General features: G+C 42.5%; 1 protein-coding gene across 2 annotated transcripts in view; it reads left to right on the forward strand.

The window, feature by feature from the left end:
* LOC126100485 (fatty acyl-CoA reductase 1-like) overlaps window positions 1-21,243 on the forward strand; it is a 501,954-nt gene extending 480,711 nt beyond the window's left edge. For both annotated transcript variants that reach the window (XM_049911091.1, XM_049911092.1), the window contains exons 8-9: window positions 15,704-15,961; window positions 20,938-21,243. In XM_049911091.1, the coding sequence (XP_049767048.1) occupies window positions 15,704-15,961; window positions 20,938-21,157 (478 nt within the window). In that variant the 3' untranslated portion in view covers window positions 21,158-21,243. The remainder of the gene's footprint in view (window positions 1-15,703; window positions 15,962-20,937) is intronic.
* Window positions 21,244-21,833: the final 590 nt, after the last annotated feature.

The raw sequence follows: 21,833 nt of genomic DNA on the forward strand, positions 1-21,833 counted from the left end.
GGCGCAAGTTGGATCTTGGGTCGTGATCTCATATGTGGTCGTTACTCCTTGTAAGTCTTCTGTAGCGCTCTTGATATGTCATCAGTGACGCAGTTAAGCATGCTGCAGTTTCATGGGTTTCTTAAAGCTTGCCCTTCGTCGTCGGTTCCGTCATCGGACTTACGTGTGTGTGAGGGTGGCACATTGTAGTGTTACGTGTGTGGGGGACTGAAGCTATGTCCCCCACATTCACATGTACCATTTCGTCTATGGCCAAAACGGCTCAAGAGGGTCGTGGCACGACCGGAAGTGTACCATACCGCGGCTTGGGTCAACCTCTCTGGGCCTTCCGACGTTCGCAGGAAACCACGTGACTGCCCGCCAATCCACGGCCGCCTTCAAGACACGCCGCGACGGCTAGCGCGCGAGTTGCCACCCCGGAGCTGCAACGGAGACAGCCCAGTGTACTGGCAGTGTAGGAGTGCAGTCAACCTAAGCTTCAGCGCTCCGTAGTCGCGTTTCTGTGCTGTGATCTTTCATGACGATTAGGTTCTTTTTTAGACTTGTCGTCAGTTATGTAAAAACCAGTGTCACTCAGATTTCATATACGTCTAACCATTTCTGCTTTCTAGGTACCTAGCTATTCCTCGGCACCCACCTCTGGCGGATCCAACATCCCTAAATTGCTCCTGGCAAATTCCAGGACTGTTCTTTCGAAAAGGGCACGGCCGTGATCATTTCCTTTCCTTTCGTAACATTAACCTGTGCACTGCATCCAATGATGTTGCCGCCGACAGGACCTTGATCTCCAGTTACCAACACTGACTTATCATTAATAGGTATACAGTCGTCCACACATCATCATGATACTAGAAACAACTGTATTCCTCTGCCCCAACCCCTTCCCCACACGCTGTCTTCATTCTTCTTCTGTGTATCTGGTAGTCTACATTTCTCAATGATACACGATACCCTTACTTACACTTGCGATGTTTCACTTCCACTCGCTCACCTGTATCTTCTCTATGCTTCGGTCCTGAATTTTTATGACTTATATATAACAGGTCGACAACCGTCTACAGATTACCATAATCCATACAAGTTATGAAAACTGGTGTATGTACACTGAGGTGACAAAAGTGAACATTTAGCTATTTTTCGACATAATCATTTCTGTCGATGCATTTTAGTAGACTCTGTGGCAGCTTTTGTATGACCATGTCATACCAGCTCACCGCCATGCTGTTCTTTCACCTAGTCGTCAGAGCTGAATCGCTTTCCACCCAGATGTTCTTTTAACCTAAGGAACAGGTGATAGTCACTGGCGCCAAGTCAGGACTATAGGTTGGGAGGGTGATTATGTTCCACTGAAACTTTTTCAGGAGAGCAACGGTTTGCCGAGCGATGTGAGGGCGAGCGTTGTCATGAATAATGTGTACGCCCTTGCTCCGGTTCTAAATTGCCCGTTTGAGCTTTTTCAGAGTCATACAGTACCTGTCAGCGATAACTGTGGTCCCAGCGCTTCTGCTCCAACGACGAGGTGAAAGAAGAAGTTCATAACTTTCTGAAAAGCATGGCGGCGAGCTGGTATGAAACGGCCATACAAAAACTGCCACAGCGTCTACAAAAATGCATCGACAGAAATGGTGATTATGTCGAAAAATAGCTAAATGTTCAAGCTGTAAACTGATGTAAAACATTGTAGTAATAAACGGGTCAATCTACTTATAAAAATAGGAGACCTTACTTTTGGGATTAGCCTCGTTTAAAAGGGCAGTAAATTGGCTCTGTCATTTATACTCAAGAAATTTGGGTAAAAACATTTCCGACTTGATTATGGCCGCGTGGTGGAACTGACAGGCTCTGAACGCGGAATGCTGATTGAACCTATATGCATGGGACATTCCACCCTGCTAGTCGGTAGGGAATTCGATATTCTGAAATCCACAGTGCCAAAAGAGTGGCGAGAATACTATATTTCGGGTGTGCTTCTCAGCACGAACAATATAGTGGCCGACGGGCTTCACTTAACGACGAGAGCGGCGGCATCTACGTCGATTTGTCAGTGCTAACAGACATGCATCACTGGGTGAAATAACCTCAGAAATCAATGTGTATGATGAGAGCCTTTGCTAGCAGCTCAACATCGCCTGCAGCACCTGTCTTGGTCTCTTGACCATATCGGTTGGATTCTAGACAACTGGAAAACAGTGGCCTGGTCAAATGAGTCCTGATTGCAGTTCGTAACACCTGACACTAGGGTTCGAAGCCATGGACCCAAGTTGACTTCAAGGGACAGTGCAAATTGGTAGTAGCTCCACAAAGATGAACTGTGTTTACAGGGAATGGATTGGGACCTCTGGTCCAGTCCAGTTGAACCGATAATTGATTGGAAATGGACATATTCTGCTAGTTGGAGACCATTTGCACCTATTCAACGGCTTCACGTTCCCAAACAACGATGGAATTTTTATGGATGACAATGCGCCATGTCAATGGACCACAATTGTTCGCGATTGGTTTGAAGAGCATTGTGGACAGTTCCCGCTAACGATTTGGCCACCCGAATCACCCGACATGAATCCCATTGAATATTTATGAGTTATAATCGAGAGGCCAGTTCATGCACAAAATCCTGCACCGGCAATACATTCGCAGCTGTGAACATAACTCAGTATTTCTGTGGGGGATTCTAATGACATCTCGAGTAGATGCCACGTAGTGTTGCTGCACGCCAGGCAAAAAAGAGACGCGACACGATACTAGGAGGTACCCCATGAGTATAGTCACCTCAGGGTCGACATGTATGTATGTATGTTCCATATCTCCTTCTAAATAACTTCATCGAATTCGACCAAGCGTGGTACAAACTTCATTTACTGTGTGGAGAGGATCACTGCGGGCGTAAAAGCCACCCACCTACCAAACCGATTGGGGTGGGTGTGGGAAAGGAGTGTAGCCCATGACATGAGTTTGATTGGCTGATTTGAGGTGAGAGGACCAAACAACGAGGTCATCAGTCCCATCTGATAAGGGAAGGAGGGGAGAAGGAAGTCGGCCCTGAGGTTTCAAACAAACAATTCCGGCATTTGCCTGAAGCGATTTAGGGAAATCATGGAAAACCTAAATTAAAATGGCCGAAAGTGGATTTGAACAGTCATACTCCCGAATGCGAGTCCAGTGTGCTAACCACTGCGACACATAGTTCGGTCAAGACGCAAGAATAGCGGTTATTTGATCCTCCGCTATTTGAGAATGAGAGTGTTTAGAATTTGCAAGAAGCATTGCACGTAATTTCAAACGTTGATGAAATTTCTTCCCTGCTGACGACGCCACAAAATAACGAAAGGAAAAAAAGTTTACCACTTGCCACGTCTTCACTGTTCATGCAGTAGAAATTACTCATAAAGCATGAAGTTTTGATTTATTATCTGTTTACTGCTAATCCTATTGGTGACACGTTTTGCAGATAGTGTTCACATACACCCCTGAATGTACATACAAAAGTATACACTGTACGATACATAGTTCACGAAATATGAAGTCATGTACTGAGATGTGTGAAAAACTACACATTATGCATGAAGTTTTACAATACTGGCCATTAAAATTGCTACACCACGAAGATGTGCAACAGACGCGAACTTTAACCGACAGGAAGAAGATGCTGTGATATGCAAATGATTACCTTTTCAGAGCATTCACACAAGGTTGGCGCCGGTGGCGACTCCTACAATGTGCTGACATGAGGAAAGTTTCCAACCGATTTCGCATACACAAACAGCAGTTGACCGGCGTTGCCTGGTGAAACGTTGTTGTGATGCCTCGTGTAAGGGGGAGAAATGCGTACCATCACGTTTTCGACTTTGATAAAGGTCGGATTGTAGCCTATCGCAATTGCGGTTTATCGTATCGCGACATTGCTGCTCGCGTTGGTAGAGATCCAATGACTGTTAGCAGAATATGGAATCGGTGGGTTCAGGAGGGTAATACGGAACGCCTTGCTGCGATCCCAACGGCCTCGTATCGCTAGCAGGCATCTTATCCGCATGGCTGTAACGGACCGTGCAGCCACGTCTCGATCCCTGAGTTAACAGATGGGGACGTTTCCAAGACAACAACCATCTGCACGAACAGTTCGACGACGTTTGCAGCATCATGGACTATCAGCTCGGAGACCATGGTTGTGGCTACCCTTGACGCTGCATCACAGAAAAGAGCGCCTGCGATGCTGTACTCAATGACGAACCTGGGTGCACGAATGGCAAAACATCATTTTTTCGGATGAATCGCCGGCCGAAGTGGCCAAGCGGTTCTAGGCGCTACAGTCTGGAAACGCGCGACCGCTACGGTCGCAGGTTCGAATCCTCCCTCAGGCATGGATGTATGTGATGTTCTTAGGTTAGTTAGCTTTAAGTAGTTTTAAGTTCTAGGGGACTGATGACCTCATATGTTAAGTCCCATAGTGTTCAGAACCATTTCGGATGAATCCAGTTTCTGTTTCCAGCATCATGATGGTCGCATCTGTGTTTGGCGACATCGCGGTCAACTCACATTGGAAGCGTGTATTCGTCGTCTCCATACTGGCGCATCACCCGGCGTGATGGTATTGGGTGGCATTGGTTACACGTCTCAGTCACTTCTTGTTCACATTGGCGGCACTTTGAACAGTGGACGTTAAATTTCAGATGCACGACCGCATGTTGCAGGTCCTGTACGGGCCTTTCTGGATACAGAAAATGTTCGACTGCTGCCCTGACCAGCACATTCTCCAGATCTCTCACCAATTGAAAACGTCTGGTCAATGGTGGCCAAGCAACTGGCTCGTCACAATACGCCAGTCACTACTCTTGATGAACTGTGGTATCGTGTTGAAGCTAGAAGGGCAGCTGTACCTGTACACGCCATCCAAGCTCTGTTTGAGTCAATGCTCAGGCGTATCAACGGCGTTATTAGGGCCAGAGGTGATTGTTCTGGGTACTGATTTCTCAGGATCTATGCACCCAAATTGCGTGATAATGTAATCACATGTCAGTTCTAGTGTAATATACAGTATTTGCCCAATGAGTACCCGTTTATCATCTGCATTTCCTCTTGGTGTAGCAATTTTAATGGCCAGTAGTGTAATATATAACTAACTATATTCACAACACATTTTGCAGGTGGTAGTTTTCTATATCACTCGATGCACTTGTATGCACAATCAAATCATTGTACAACCCATAGTTCAGGAGACAAAATGCGATAAATATTGAGCTGCATGAGAATGAAACTACAGGGAGAAATTCTGCAGACATGAAGGTGAAATATGTTATAAGTAAAGTGAAGAAGGAGGGGGACAAAGGGAAGGAAAGGGATTACTGATGTCAGCTCCTTTGGGACTTACGTGAAATCAGTGGCAACGAGTAAAAATGTGTACCACATCGGGATTCTAGCTCGAGATTTCCTGCTTACTGGGCAGGTGTGTTAGCCACTATGCAACACGGAACACATTGCTCCTTGTAACTGTGCCGCCAATCTTTGCACGCTTCACGGCCAATCCACACTCCCACTGAACGCCACCTAACTCTGTACATTTCCTCCTCGCTCACTACTCTGAGATTTCTGGAGGAGGTCAAACACACCTTTGCACCAGCGCTGAGGAAGGTGGAGTCACTGCCCATCTAGATGAATCAATTACATGAATGCGCAGAGTCTGTTCATTCGGACAAAACGGTGATAAAGCCATCGGTAAAAAGCTCATCCTAATATCCTCAGACGATTTCAGACAAGGTTGGTATACATATCAACTACAGTCTGTAAAGAAATGCGTTAAGACTAAGAACACCAGCCTCCTCTTGGAGTGAGTGTGGCGGAAAAAGGAGAAAAAACCGGATAGACGTTGCATTGGGATAGTTCGTGCACGCCAAATGTGGATTCGTAGTCATGATTAATGTTCATCGGTATCTTATGACTGGTATGGAGTATCAGATTATCATATCAGAAGTATATGGACACACCACTTAAAGCTGAATTGACCAGTAGATGTTACAGAGAGGCGGACCCGCCAGTATAAACGCAGGCAGGGAATAACGCGTTGCCAGACGAGAAGTAACAGAAGAATGGGTCGGTAATGCGCGGTCAGTCAAATCGGAAGTGGAATAGTCAACGGGTGTCACCCGAGAAACAAGAGGTGGAGCCCCTCCACGCCCACAGCATAAGAGAGGTGTCGCAGGATGTGGGCACTGCGATGTTTGCCTACATCTGGTTAAGGTTAACAATTAATACGCGCTCATATGGAGACAGATTGGGTCAAAAGTCGAAAGAAAGGTAGCGGTTTGAAGGGCAGAGGGAAAAAAGTGCCAAGGTAAGAGCCAAGGGAAGAAAAATCTCTGCGATAGATAGGTCGGTTGGAAACAGTAGCGGATATCTTGCTGCCTGCGATAGGTCATGCAAGGGTAGGCTTTGTTAGCACTGGGTATCACGCATGTCGATACCTTTGACGTTGTGCGGCGCTGTTGCCCGGCGGCTGCCGATGGGTGAAGTTGTTGAACTCTCGGTCAGCGTCAGCAACCTGCAACAGTTAGGTTCATCATCGTTTTGTGTCCGATAGATCGTGTATCAGAGGCACAGTGAAGAGTGATGTGGGCGGTTTGTTTGTGTGTCAGTGGGCGACCTCGTCGGTTTCCCTGCTGTAGCCTGTTGGTCGGCTTTAATAGCAGCTGGTATTTCCAGTCAACGTTGCTGATATGCACGGGCTTGCCGACGTTTGTCGCTTGTTGCTGTATGTTAGCTTGCCATAGGTGGTTATGCCCTAACTAGTAGTGTCTTTGGCCACTTATGCTTCCACCTATGGTTGTGATCGTAGTTTCCAAGAGCAAGGATGAAAGAATTGTTCGAGTGCCTCCTGTACAGTCGTGTGGCGCGTTTTTGGAATACTTCCTTGAGGGTTTCAAGGCGGTATTCATTGTGAAGATACGCAGTGCGTGTGTAGCGCCGAGTGTTGCTAATGATTCGTAGCATTTTGTTCTGTATGATATGCAGGCGGCGCAGTCGTGTAGGAGCTGCGTATCTCCAGACGGGAGCTGCGGAGAAACATCTCCTTTGAAACCTTTTATAGCTGCCCAAATCGATGAAGCGATTATCAAGTGGAGAAGCGAAGGAACCATCACATCTAAACCGAGGTCAGCAGACCTACTGACGGACACAGAGGCCTTGAGCATTGCGGGGGCTGGTAGTAAAAAGTCGCATTAATCGACGGAAGGAATCAATCACAAGCTCCCAAGTGATTCCACCAGATGTCCAGCTAACAAAATGACTGTGCACGGTGAGATAAAAGGAATAGGGGACAATGGCCGAATGGCTCGTCGTAGACCCGGGACCATTGCTAAGCGAGGCTTGAGGTTGTGTAAAGCACGACGCCACGGGACAGTTGAGTGATTTGGAGCGACGCCTTACACCATACTCTGTGGCACATTTTCTCAGGTGTTTCGGTTGGTATTGTTTTTAATGCGTCGGTCTGTTTCCCGTTACAAGCAAAACGATTTTACGTGGTTATTCGATAAAGTGATCACAAATTAGTCTACAGCGACATTTGTTTGATTGGTGTAAATTGATAGAGACGTTAAAGAAGACAAATATTTGCCAGTAGTCAGTAGTATAGGAACCGGGTGGTGCGATTATTCACCCCCACTGTAAATATGACATAGAGGTCGCAGGCATGCATGAGCACCGTCACCATTCCTTTGATCAGTATTTGTACAACCAGAAAAACACCAAAATCTGTAACACTTTCCGTAATGTAGAATAATCTGTGGTGAATATGTATGCCGAAAAATGGATTAATCTTTCGAGTAATGCAGAGTTTAACAATATTTTACACAGATGCGCGAGATATGTAGAGCTTTACCGCACTGTTCACTTTTCCCCACGTGCTTTGCGGAGTGGGATGATCTGGCATTTGTAGCTCTTAACCTGCAACACATAGATCGACCTGGTAGTCCTTCCAACATCCGCAGCTTTATCCCAGACAATGGTACTGCCTACAAAGAAAACAGAGTTTAGTAACACTCGCTCGCCAACTTATGTTGTATGGTGGAGAATACATGCAACATTTAACCCACATCCAAGTTCCATTCACATCGAAAGAACGCTTGTCTTTAAAAAAGATCCTGTATTAGCTTAAATTCCTCGTGACTGGATGGAGTAATAAAGCTCTCCGTGATATGAAACTCTTCTATTGTAACGATCGAGGCAGGAGTCTGTTAAACATCTCGATGGAACCACACCATTGCGTGTCTGCTGCTCTTCGTTGGACTGCATCTGAACCTTCATTAATGTTTCTTTTTTGAGTGGTGTATTTGGTTACAAATCAAGTTTAATACTACCTTATTTTTTCGCCAGGGCACTTTATAAAATTGTCTCCCCACCTTCAGATGCATGCTATACTATTCTGGGATAATTACAAAAGATAGCTCAATATACTGCTTGTTAGTATAATAAATGTATCTCACCATCACCATAGAATTATGATTCAAGAGAGGGACCTGAGTATACCTACCTAATACGATTCTAGTACCCACAACCAATCATGTAACGTGGTTTTATGGGTGGTAGTGACGAAGGAAGTGTCAAGAATTAAAACTAATTATACATTATCTGTTTGTGTACAGAACGCCAGTACGTCCTCACTTAAACAAAAGCAGCCGCATTATTTCGAAGTATATACTCGTATAATTACATATTACTTTTTCTTGAGTGCACCATAGGAGCTCTAATGCAATGTTAGCTATACAGAATACAGAAAATTGTCTAGTATGTCCAAAGTGTCACATATATATGGTAAACGGTTTCCAAACCATCATATTTTTTGCAAGTACATCAACATATAAGCACTCTCCTTTAGCAACTGCAAACATCTTGTATCCCTATTTTATATTCAGATTTTTCTCTGTTTTCCATATTTTCATTTTTTTCAAATCTTTCTTATTTTCCCGTATGAAAATGTACAATAATATGGGTCCTCGTATTGCTTAACATGTTTGCTTAGCATCCTTCAGTGATTTGGATACTTCCAGCAAGCCAGAGAGAATCTACAAAGTGTCTGCAACATTACTTAGATGGGGAATTATAACTGCTATGCATCGTAAAGATAGTGTATATATTTTACTTTCATGCAATGCACACGCATGCAGTTTAGTGGAGTGTGCAAGTTGCCTCCGGCCTCCTATTAAAATGTCTTGAAACACCTGTTAATGCAAGATTCAACTGTTCCTTGCTGTAGTATTGTGTAGGGATTAAAATGACGTGATGTTTTTGCAACCCTTCAGGAGACCGTCAACACCAAGCAACAGGAGTATTGCATGACAATTATGCGTTTTCACACTAAAATCCTGTTTCTCTAATACTGGTGAGTGTAGGAATTAGAATCTGTGTGTTACTGACGGTCTGTGTGTTAAAAGAATCAGATATTTTTTCAGTGTTACAGCATGAAATCGTGATTAGTAAACGTTATTTTTCTTATCTCCTCTAATGTGACAAACATAAAGTGAGTTTACCATTTTAGTCTCCGAAATCTTTGATGTTTGTTTGTGTCCCACAGACAGAGTTTTGGGGGGGGGGGGGGGAGGAGGTGTCAGAGTGTCCATAAACACTCTGCTGTTTCCTTGATAGTTTCCTCGCTTACAGAGGGCGTGGAAGCATACTAGATAATTACATCTCCCTATATCTCACGTTTAGTGGAAGAGACCGGGAAAAAGTAGCCTGAGTGTCAAATTTGTTAGGTGTTGACCCAGCGACAGCATGTAAGCATAAAGTTTCTCATTGGTCGATATGACCCCATGCGGACATACATTTCCCCTCTTTTCAAAACTATTATTTTCAAAATGTATAACTGTCTTCCTCTGAGTCACTTGCATCCAGTGACGTTTTGTTCTTTATTATATTTACAACGTATTACAATTTATTCTTGCCAGTATAAAATGTTTACTTGGTCTTTGAATATAAGATTTACGAAGATAGAGTAACGACTCTAACTTTTCAAACATTATTACCGCAAATTTTTGTACGTGTTTAAGGATTTCTTGCCCCAGCTGTTGTTGTACCCCTCCTAGTATGAGTGGGTTCAAGGTGGCCCAATAAGTATTTTCAAAATATGTGCGTTGTTAGGTCAAGTCATAATTCCTTTTAAAATAACCGACGTTTAGATCCCTCTGCTGGGATCTTCTTCAGGATATTTCGGTGTCCAGTATTGCTAGAACACTGTCAGAGACCAGTTTTCCCGAGGTTGTGCTGGAGAACTGAGAGTAATAGTTAAAATTCCTGTGGCTACCATTAGTGAGCCATCGTCATAGGCTAATATTCCCGCGCAGCTACCGAAGAAGGGGCGTTATTAGCTAAACTCTTGTGGATACTATTGGTGTCTCATCATCATTGAATAGAAAAGCACTATTCCACACTTACGCTGGAGAAGGATTATTCGTTTAAATTCCTCCTGCTACTACTGTTTGGCCATCATCATTGGCTAGATGCGAAACGGACAGAGCAAGAGAGTTGGAATGTTTACCCAAAGTATTATTGTCCGCCGACGTGACATGCACATCGTTGGTTGTATTGTTAGCACAAAACAGCCGCATATTTACTTCCTTGGTGGCAGGCAGCCACGATGCCGGAAGCCTGTAGCCGTCCTTTCTGTTGAATTTCATACATTCTTGGAAATTTCAACCGCTTCTAGGACATTTCTTCTACATATGTTGGTTTCCATAGCCAGCACACGTACGTTATTAAAATCGATATCAGAGCCACAGTTCCCATGATGTTCCGCTGCCCGATTTTACACTTAGTTTTAGCCGCACGTGCTATTCGTGTCCCGTATTGCGTCCTTTAAGATTTCTTCCCGTTTCACTTCTATACACTTTGCCACAGCCACATATCACTTGATAGACACCTGTATTGTGGAGGCAATAAGGTGCATCCAATTTTTTTCGGAAAAGAACTTTATTTTGTAATGTCTAAAGAAAAGGTGTCTGGATATCATTTTTCTTTAGAATTCCGCTTATGCGGTCAGTGACCCCAGGAACGAACAATATCTTGAGAAGATAGTACCTCGTCATTCTTAATAGCATGATTAATATTCCGCCTAAAAGTCCTGTCGACTGAACAACTATCAAACCATTTGCCTCCATTGTCTTCTTTAAAAATTTCTACTCAGATTCCAGGTTGTCATCATCGCTGATACGGAAGACACGTGAAGACAGTGTGTTGAGCACTGCTTGCTTCTGGTCTGGGTGGTGATAGGAAGTGGCATCTAAATATCTGTTTGTGTTGGTTGGCTTTCTATAAACTGTGTGAATATACTGTTATCAGATCTTCGTATACCAACACATCTAGGAACGGGAAACCGACCTCATACTCAACCTCGAAGATAAATTTGATTTTGAGGTGAATTCCATTTCAGAAATTATGGAACGCATGAACTTCTTCGCTATGTGACCACTTAACAATTGTATCATCCACATTGCGGAGACAGCAAGAAGGTTTCAGAGCGTCACTACTTAATGCCTGTTGTTTGAAATGTTCCATAAAAATCTCACCTGCAATTGGAGGTATGGTTGAGCCCATAACAAGGCCGTCAGCCTAGTGATAGAGTTCACCACTGTATTTTAAATCGCTCGAAAGGAGACATAATTCAATTAAGCCACAAACAACTGTATCAACACTCTCCCTTCTGATCTCCATTCTATCTTATACTGGTATGTTAGTATATAACGATGTCATATCAAAGCTAACGAGCATGTCACCTGCAAATATCTTCACTAGGCGTATAATTTGTAAATGTAAATGTTTCGAATCTTCGACAAAGGTATTTGTTTTACCAACTAGATGTCCCACTTCACCAGATAAATGACGTGCTGAAAGATAAGTTGACAAGTTAATCCCACTGACAATAGGCTTCAAAGTAACCGATATTTTATTGATTTTGGGGAGTCGATACATTTAGTCATGTTGTCAGTACTACTGACTCGTGCATGTGATGTTATTTATATGTATTTGACGATGTTGGTGATGATTCCGTATTTAACATTTGACGTTGCCACTATGGGTGCAGTACATTAGGACTTTGTTTTTATGAAACAGATCTGATGATAGTCATTAAAGACCGAAACCGGTAATCTGTTAACAAAAAGTTTGTGCCCATAGGCGTAAATTAAAGGAAACTTATTCCATACATTGGTTAAAATGGAAAAACTGCTACTTTTTATGGTGTTTATTATATGCACATGGTACTTCACACATACACATACAAGATAGGTATGTGTTTTTTAATATTTTGTATACTTTAGTATGAATTAAAAATCCTATAAATGAAGATAGTATTAAGCTTCCATTTATAAGCACTATGTTTGATACCACACGAATAAGAAATGGTAATAAAGTGCCGTATACAAATCCAATAAATGGCAATACAGATGTAGTTATAAAGTCATACTGACACGCTAAACAGTTGATCAGTACAAGCGAGGTATAATGCATTGCAGAGAGTTTTACTCTTGGTCATATCAGAGAGAGTATAGTACTTCCTCCATCATTGTGAAATTAGACAGAGGCCTCTCTTCTTTTTTAAATTTCTTTCCATGTCAATGGAACAAGGACTTGGTCAAAAATTACGTGAAAATTCCACCACACAACGTCACACACACTTTGTAAAAACGACCCTAAATCCTAACATATCGCCTAGATCTGTGTGTGGCACTGTTAAGCTATTTCTATCTCGAGGATTAAACCCAGTTTCAAGCATACATACACAGCATGTGAAATTGTACATTGTGGAGGCCTACTTGCACAGATTTAGTGGTCTTCTGCCTATATGGATACTGAGCAAATACTTATTCCTACAACCTCTGTGTGACATTTATATCGGAGGTCACCAAGGAATTATCAGACCACGTGCCACCACCCCAGAAAGGTGACGCTGCTGTTAGACACTGTATTGAGAGAATTGTTACACACACATAATCTATAATAGACTCAAGAGATGGCTATGGTGATGGTAGACCATGTGCAGCGATGCGAAGTGACAGATCAGGGTCATGAGAGTGACAGCATCCCTGGTGGTCGTTAACTAGTGGCAAAGAGATATTGTCCAAACCACCATTTTCTGTGGCATATCTTGGAGGCTGTGGTGCACCTACACACTCTCTACAACTGCAGAAGTGTGGGGGGAACTGACTGGTGTGGACACATGTTAGCATAATAAAAACTTCCTAAGATTTCTACCCTAAAGTCAATCATAGTATCAACATGTATAATGTAGTCAGGGACTCGTTCAACAGTGCATGTCTTCACTTACGTTCCTATGAAGTCATAACACTGATGTACTGTAAATGAGTATGACATGGTAGTAGAAATGTTCCTAATTCCCACTGTTATTTACATATGCACAGTAATATTGTGCTATCTAACTTCTGTTAGGTGAGCTGATAGTGTGTCAGCCATTGTTTCTTTTAACATACACCTAACACAAGGTCCACACATATCTATCCATGATAAGTAATAATTTCTATCACCATAGTAGGCTGTAAATTGTTTAAATACGTAAATTATTTAAATGGTGCACTGTGTTGCATGTTAAATATTTATTTATGATCTCAAAAAGTGGATGGCTTTTGGAAAAATCAGTAAAATTCTGAAAAATTCCCCCAGTACTTTATATACCGATGGAGGATGGCTTATATGATAAGGTGCTTGCTGAAATGTCATTGGGCACAATAGTCTTCTACTAACTGCAGAAAATGTAATTATTTAAGAAGCTGACACATATGTCAGGTCTGCAGATGGGCAGCATACAAGTGAGGAGCCTGTCTGATAGTGTACAGAGCACAAGTGACAAGTTGGTCTGATAGTTGGACTGGTGAGGGATAATCGGCGTTTTTGGGAAATACATAATTATGATTGGGTGTTGAATACTGACAATAAAATTAGTATGCCATTAATTCCACTAACTGTATAATACGTTATGACATATTGTTATAAAAACAAGTGGCTAGTTTGTAGGTAACAACTGACCCCTTGTCCCTTGATAACACTGACTATGAGGACATTAATACATTGCCTTGAAGGACAACTGTCTGAGGAAATTTGGCAAGCAGGACATTGAACCCTTGGAGAGATCTGGCAACAATGTGTCCTTGGCCTATGAACTTTGAGAGATATGGCAATAATGGATGCTGTGCAAATACCTCTACTGCCCAACTACTCACAATATGTATCAACCATGCAATTACTCCAGAGTGCAGCTATCCTGTGAATCAAAATTCCATAGTTACACGTGATTTACAGAACAATATGTCTCTTAAACACTGAAGGCAGAAATGGGGACAAAGCAAGATTTCATATGGTACATAGCGGAAGAACATAGTATTATCAAGAAAATACACAGATGATTCAACAGTTCCCTGCAAATTGTGTTATGGGAAGAAAGTAAATATATTTTGTAATTTTTTATCTTTTACTAAGAATAGTTTCAATTTTAACCTTAAGGTTATGAATCAATAGAAAGGTCAGACACAAGAAGTATGTAATTCACAACATGGATCTACAGGTGAATTACCAGTAGACAGGAAGATTTTAATTCAGCAGATCATGCTACAGCTTCACCAAAAGTAGTCATATGTCCTTAAGAATTTTATTTTATTTTATTCTGTTAATGTGAACTTATAAATCCCAGTAGTATTATATCCATTTTTAGTTACAGTTAAGGCTCCATATTAAACATTGAATGATAAATAAGTTAATATATTAATTTTTATTTATTATTTTATAAAGATCTATGAGTTTTAGCTTTCGAAATGTGGTGCTACAGAAGAATGCTGAAGATAAGGTGGGTAGATCACGTAACTAATGAGGAGGTATTGAATAGGATTGGCGAGAAGAGAAGTTTGTGGCACAACGTGACTAGAAGAAGGGATCGGTTGGTAGGACATGTTTTGAGGCATCAAGGGATCACAAATTTAGCATTGGAGGGCAGTGTGGAGGGTAAAAATCGTAGAGGGAGACCAAGAGATGAATACACTAAGCAGATTCAGAAGGATGTAGGTTGCAGTAGATACTGGGAGATGAAGAAGCTTGCACAGGATAGAGTAGCATGGAGAGCTGCATCAAACCAGTCTCAGGACTGAAGACCACAACAACAATGAGTTCCCTAAGAATGTTGAACTGTTAAAGAAGAAATTTTTGTTTTTTTGTTTTGGGACATCCAAGAAATAAGAGGACTTAACAGATGGCTTTACAGTTTAAGTAAGAAGTTGATTAGGCAAAATAATATGGTCATACAGGCAGCGCACTAGCAAAGGCAATAGGAGGTGAGCACAGATATTGGCTACAATGGGAGATTGGAAGGAATTTTAAATAGCAAACATAGATGTTGAAACTCAAGTCTGGAAATCGAAAGGTGGCGTGATCGAATCTTTGACAGATATTTCATTCTCTTTTTAACCTAGCTCTTAGTTGTCAATGAGGTGAAGATTCGCTATCCGCATTAAGTTGTAGATTTCATTTCCCTGTTAGCATAACTGTGGTAGGTTATGGATATAGTCATGTAAGAGGAATAGACTACAAAGAATTCCAGCAGGTCACTAAGATACACGAGGTTATCATCATTATCTGATACATGAAACTGTAAATGTCTACACATCCAGATAAAATTGTTTACAGCACAGAAGTTTACTCTGATAATTACTTTTTTCAGCTTGGTGCACGTAAACAATCGTTTATATTCGGCCAAGATCATGTTGGGGTATTACGTGCTACATGAATGGACATTTATCAACAAAAATGTTGTGTCTCTGTATGAATCGATGGCTCCTGAGGATAAGGAAATCTTTTATTTTAATGTTAAAGAACTTGATTACTACGACTATTGTAAAAAGTCAATTATTGGAGCGAAGCTGTACCTTCTGAATGAGAGCATCGATGATATACCCGGTGATGTGAGATACATGAGAAGGTATGTACTTTATATCAATTTTAATTCTTATAATATAATTTGAGGAGTGTCAGAAGATTTTTTTCTGATGTTTCTAATCAGATTAACTGCATTTCCTTCCTCTAGAACCGTAAATATTTTAAAACAGTCACGTTTACATACATTTTAATTACATATTTTCTTATATCTATTACATGAAGTCAAGTGTTATTGTGTTGTATCATTGTGATGAGTCACACGCACACAACACACATGGAGCAGCATGAAAGAAAATGTTATATCATGTGGAGTGAGTAACTAACGATGACGACAGATAACTGTGTACCCACAGCAAAGCTCATTTGCAACCTCTTAGTGACGCTACTAGCACTACTCTTATGAGAATGACGGGAAATTTTAATAGACATCATGTTTAGATCTAGTATTATGCGCACCAGCTTTCGTTCTTGGAGTTTCTACTTTTTTTCGTCAGCATACAAAAAATTACAAAAAGTCGATTTCCATGCGTCCTCATTGCAAGCCAAAAATGACAACAGTATTAGGTTACTTCACTTCTAAGAATGTAGGTACTAGCTTCAAGTTCTTTTTCTTAATCACAAGCCACTGTTTCCAAGAGGAAGAATAGTGTTTAGGCAGTAAGACATGACCCATCACTGGGCCCTTTGCACCGTATATGTCTTCACTGATTAATGACAGGAAAGCTCCGGCACGCAGTCGGAACTCTACTGACTGGGCAGAAATAGTAGGAACCACTATCAGCTGCCGCTGTACTGGCGGAGCTGCCTGGTCAACAGCCACAGCTGTGTGGAGCATTGTGCTGTCACTGGGACATGTCAGTACACAATATAGGGCAGGAACTTGTCAACACAGAGCCGTCAGGTGCCAGACCCTTGCCACACGACAAATTATGGGTGGCATAATATGGGCAACAGTGCCTTAATGAAGTCTGTCGTAGTCAGGCAAGTCACCGGCTCTTCATCGGCTTACATCGTCAATGTGTCGACGTGGAAGAGCAAAGGCGTTTGTGATCCTTCCCTTGTGTGTTAACCCTCCTATGTATTTCTGATGTGCTTGTAAGTTCATACTGGCCCTCTGTTGTTTAGAAGGGTTCAAAATGATGCAACTGATGGTGAGGGGGAACTGTAACATTGGCATACTTAAGTCTCTCACTAGATGCCAGCGATCTGGACGACTGCAGACTTTGGTGGGACTTAAGGTGTAAAAAGAAGATTATGCATCAGAATCATGGCAATGGAAGTGCCGCGTTCGATGCACCAGTAGCCGATATTTCGCTGAAGTTAAGCAGTGTTGGCCATGTCTGATACTTGGATTTGTCTCTGACTGAGTCTGCTGCGTGCCTTTTGGAATTTTTCCTTTGGCTGTCCGACATAGCGGAGAAGAGAGATGGTGGTGCAGTGTCTCTGAACACCAGTCCTTGACCAATTTCCTGGATTAAAATCTAAACTTCTCTCAATGTCTTATGAAGTGAGAGAATGCAGCACTGTTGAATGCAATCCACCCACTGACTGTGGACGTAAAGGTAGGTCTCCCCTTTGGGCTTACAGGCACCTACAATAAACAGTTACACTTAAACACACAATGCAAATATTTCATGAGAGGAAGGTACCCATGAATATGAAGGATGGCAAACACGTTTCCAATACAGGTGGTTGAACCTGCCCTTTGGGGTCTAGCAGACAATCACGTCATACGACTTTACTTGCTTTAATGAAAATCATCACCTGGCTGTTGCTCGTAGTGGAGAATAACTACTTTACCTAAATTTCGTTAGCGAAAGTGTGCTGGGTGTAAGAAGCAACGTAAAAACATTTAGCGACCTTAAGAACTTCACTAAGAGTAGGATCGGCTGTGGCTAATGCTTTAGCTGTCACTTCACTCTCAGGGGAAGGGGGTGGGGGGCTAGGTACACAGCCACAACACGAATTGATGATTCTGTGCAGTTTCTCACTGGGCAGGCTTCAAAATGATTAGTATACTGGATTACAAGCCAGACACATGACTGGTCGTAAGCTTTAAAAGGCAGTACCACCTAACCATACTGTTGGTACAGTATACCAACTTTTGTATATGCCAGCAATAACTGACTCGTGAAATAAAGCATAACCGATCATACTTCTAATTTTCCATTGTTAAGCAGAACAAGAAAAAGAAAACATGGAAGTGGGGCAAGTGAAAATTACCCTCTACCAAAATCTTCACCATAATTTTGCAGATATAGATGTAGGAAAATAGATGCGTTGATTAGAAGAGTAGACCAAAATTGTTGATCCATGGCTAGAAACAAGATTATTTATTCAAGACAATAGCAATAACCAATAATTTAGCCACAGTTGTGTTTGAGATTCTAGAACTCTGGTACTGTGGAGTGAATCTTGTGCTGTGTGAGTGTTCAGTATCTAGAAGTAACGAATAAATGGAAAGTATGGTTTCTTTTGACTACAATGGATCCGATTTTCAGAAGAAAAATCGTTTGCTCTGTTGGTTCAGAACACTGTCAGCTGGTGATCATGTGATAATGCCCTTAGAGCACATTCTGGTGCTTGCATTTTCTGCTATGTCGCTCACTGAACTATGCCAATATTTTTATTTAAGCTCTGCATGTAAACTATTGTGCAAGCTTAGAGTATGAAGGGTTTTGGAGGAAAAGCTGACATATCGGTACCATAGCCCACTGGTCAAGTATTGTGACTGGCGGTTTGTCAAGTTGGATTCGATCCCCACTTCTACAATTTTTTCCCTCTTTTTTCATTTTATCATGTTCCTCGCAATGTTGAACTATTAGGCACCAAGCTTAAGACTTCGACTGTCACAGACGTGATCTCAACATTCAGTAATTGAGTGCGGCATATGGATAAAATATTTAAAAAAATATATTTGTTATCCAGTGGTGTGCTTTGCGCCCATTTCTGCCCCTGGGCATTCGGAATAATGTGGTCATAACGATCGTCATATTCCATAAACGGTTCAAGATAATGTAACGAGGTTTCTTTGCAAGAAAAGGGCTACACATAAAACATATAAAAACTTTTATATTCACCAAGTAACTCGCCCACGGCAGCGAGACGGCCGACAGGACGAGATGCGTAAATGTATCAATAGTGCTTAAGCTCTCTACAGTTTTTAGCGTGAAGCATGAGGGATTTTCGAGTGGCATTTCATGTAAAAGTCTCATAGACCATCTGTCAAGCACACTGATTAAAATTTCATTGGATCCGGTCCGACTCCCATTGCTAGAACTGCATTGATTTTTCAAAATTTTATTTCATTCCTCATAAAGTTAACGATTAATTATAAATTTATGTCGACTGAAATACACTCCTGGAAATGGAAAAAAGAACACATTGACACCGGTGTGTTAGACCCACCATACTTGCTCCGGACACTGCGAGAGGGCTGTACAAGCAATGATCACACGCACGGCACAGCGGACACACCAGGAACCGCGGTGTTGGCCGTCGAATGGCGCTAGCTGCGCAGCATTTGTGCAGTGTCAGTGTCAGTGTCAGCCAGTTTGCCGTGGCATACGGAGCTCCATCGCAGTCTTTAACACTGGTAGCATGCCGCGACAGCGTGGACGTGAACCGTATGTGCAGTTGACGGACTTTGAGCGAGGGCGTATAGTGGGCATGCGGGAGGCCGGGTGGACGTACCGCCGAATTGCTCAACACGTGGGGCGTGAGGTCTCCACAGTACATCGATGTTGTCGCCAGTGGTCGGCGGAAGGTGCACGTGCCCGTCGACCTGGGACCGGACCGCAGCGACGCACGGATGCACGCCAAGACCGTAGGATCCTACGCAGTGCCGTAGGGGACCGCACCGCCACTTCCCATCAAATTAGGGACACTGTTGCTCCTGGGGTATCGGCGAGGACCATTCGCAACCGTCTCCATGAAGCTGGGCTACGGTCCCGCGCACCGTTAGGCCGTCTTCCGCTCACGCCCCAACATCGTGCAGCCCGCCTCCAGTGGTGTCGCGACAGGCGTGAATGGAGGGACGAATGGAGACGTGTCGTCTTCAGCGCTGAGAGTCGCTTCTGCCTTGGTGCCAATGATGGTCGTATGCGTGTTTGGCGCCGTGCAGGTGAGCGCCACAATCAGGACTGCATACGACCGAGGCACACAGGGCCAACACCCGGCATCATGGTGTGGGGAGCGATCTCCTACACTGGCCGTACACCACTGGTGATCGTCGAGGGGACACTGAATAGTGCACAGTACATCCAAACCGTCATCGAACCCATCGTTCTACCATTCCTAGACCGGCAAGGGAACGTGCTGTTCCAACAGGACAATGCACGTCCGCATGTATCCCGTGCCACCCAACGTGCTCTAGAAGGTGTAAGTCAACTACCCTGGCCAGCAAGATCTCCGGATCTGTCCCCCATTGAGCATGTTTGGGACTGGATGAAGCGTCGTCTCACGCGGTCTGCACGTCCAGCACGAACGCTGGTCCAACTGAGGCGCCAGGTGGAAATGGCATGGCAAGCCGTTCCACAGGACTACATCCAGCATCTCTACGATCGTCTCCATGGGAGAATAGCAGCCTGCATTGCTGCGAAAGGTGGATATACACTGTACTAGTGCCGACATTGTGCATGCTCTGTTGCCTGTGTCTATGTGCCTGTGGTTCTGTCAGTGTGATCATGTGATGTATCTGACCCCAGGAATGTGTCAATAAAGTTTCCCCTTCCTGGGACAATGAATTCACGGTGTTCTTATTTCAATTTCCAGGAGTGTAGTTCAGTTTTTATAAGTTACATTAATATATTCAGTTTAATTACAAATACAAACTTTGTAGATCAGATGGCCATAGGCCATAATGTTGCATGTCCTACCACATCAGGAAATGGTGTATTGGTATTGTGTTGTGTTTTAGACGATAAGGTAACTGTGTTCTTTTTACCCCATGTAATTGCATCTGCAGTGTAATTAGTATTTAGTAACTACAGTTTCTAATTGAAATATCATTCTTTCTAGGATGTACTATCTGCACGTTGTAGTGCGGACACTTTTCTATGGTCTGTTACTCTGGCTACTGTACTCGATGTCGGAGCCAGCACTGGAGATGGTTGAAACTGCAATGGAATATTTGTCTTCTGTGTTTTATGGAGCTCCTATTATTAGAGCACTCGCAGACGATGTTCCTGTTTCTTCTACAGTGTTGCCAGACGACGTGATTGATGTGACAAACAGCTGAATACTCTGTTGTCAGTTTTGTTCAGATAATTAGCTTCAATATTACACTAGTAACTGACTCCAATAAAAATTCCTATTTCCAAAATACTTTATGAAGGAGAAACTTTTTTCACAAAAAGAAGAGTGCACATTTCATAAACATACAGCAGTGATAAAAATGGTAATTGGTATGGAACAATGGAATATTCAAGTTAAAAACGTGGTTGAAAACTCTGAAATTACCCAAAAACTCTGCCTGTCCTCTTACTTTAATTGAATCTACACTGGTTTCAAAATTTTTGAATTACTGTACTTTATGGAGTATTTGTTTTGGTAATATAACGTCATAACATTATGAATATGTAAACTATAAGATTTTTCTCCAACTGGGAGAATTTTGAAAAAAAAATACCGCAGAAAATGAAGCTTAGTTGGGTATGTGCGCCTCATTTAAATTACTAAGCAAATTAAGTTTGAAGAAAATCAATTACGTGTACACAGCAGTTTTTTATACCCCAACTGAAAACAGTTATTGTCTTCTGATTGGTAATATTTACTAGCTATTTCTACATTTTTTACCTCTGAGTAGTGATTTAAACTGATCCACTTCAAAATTAATCAACATCCTGAATAAGATTTCTAATCCTCTGTGAATAATTGTCTTTTTTGGATGTTTATACACCGACACAGTTCATGCA

Source organism: Schistocerca cancellata, chromosome 9 (assembly GCF_023864275.1).
Source record: "Schistocerca cancellata isolate TAMUIC-IGC-003103 chromosome 9, iqSchCanc2.1, whole genome shotgun sequence".
Taxonomy (NCBI): Eukaryota; Metazoa; Arthropoda; class Insecta; order Orthoptera; family Acrididae; genus Schistocerca; species Schistocerca cancellata.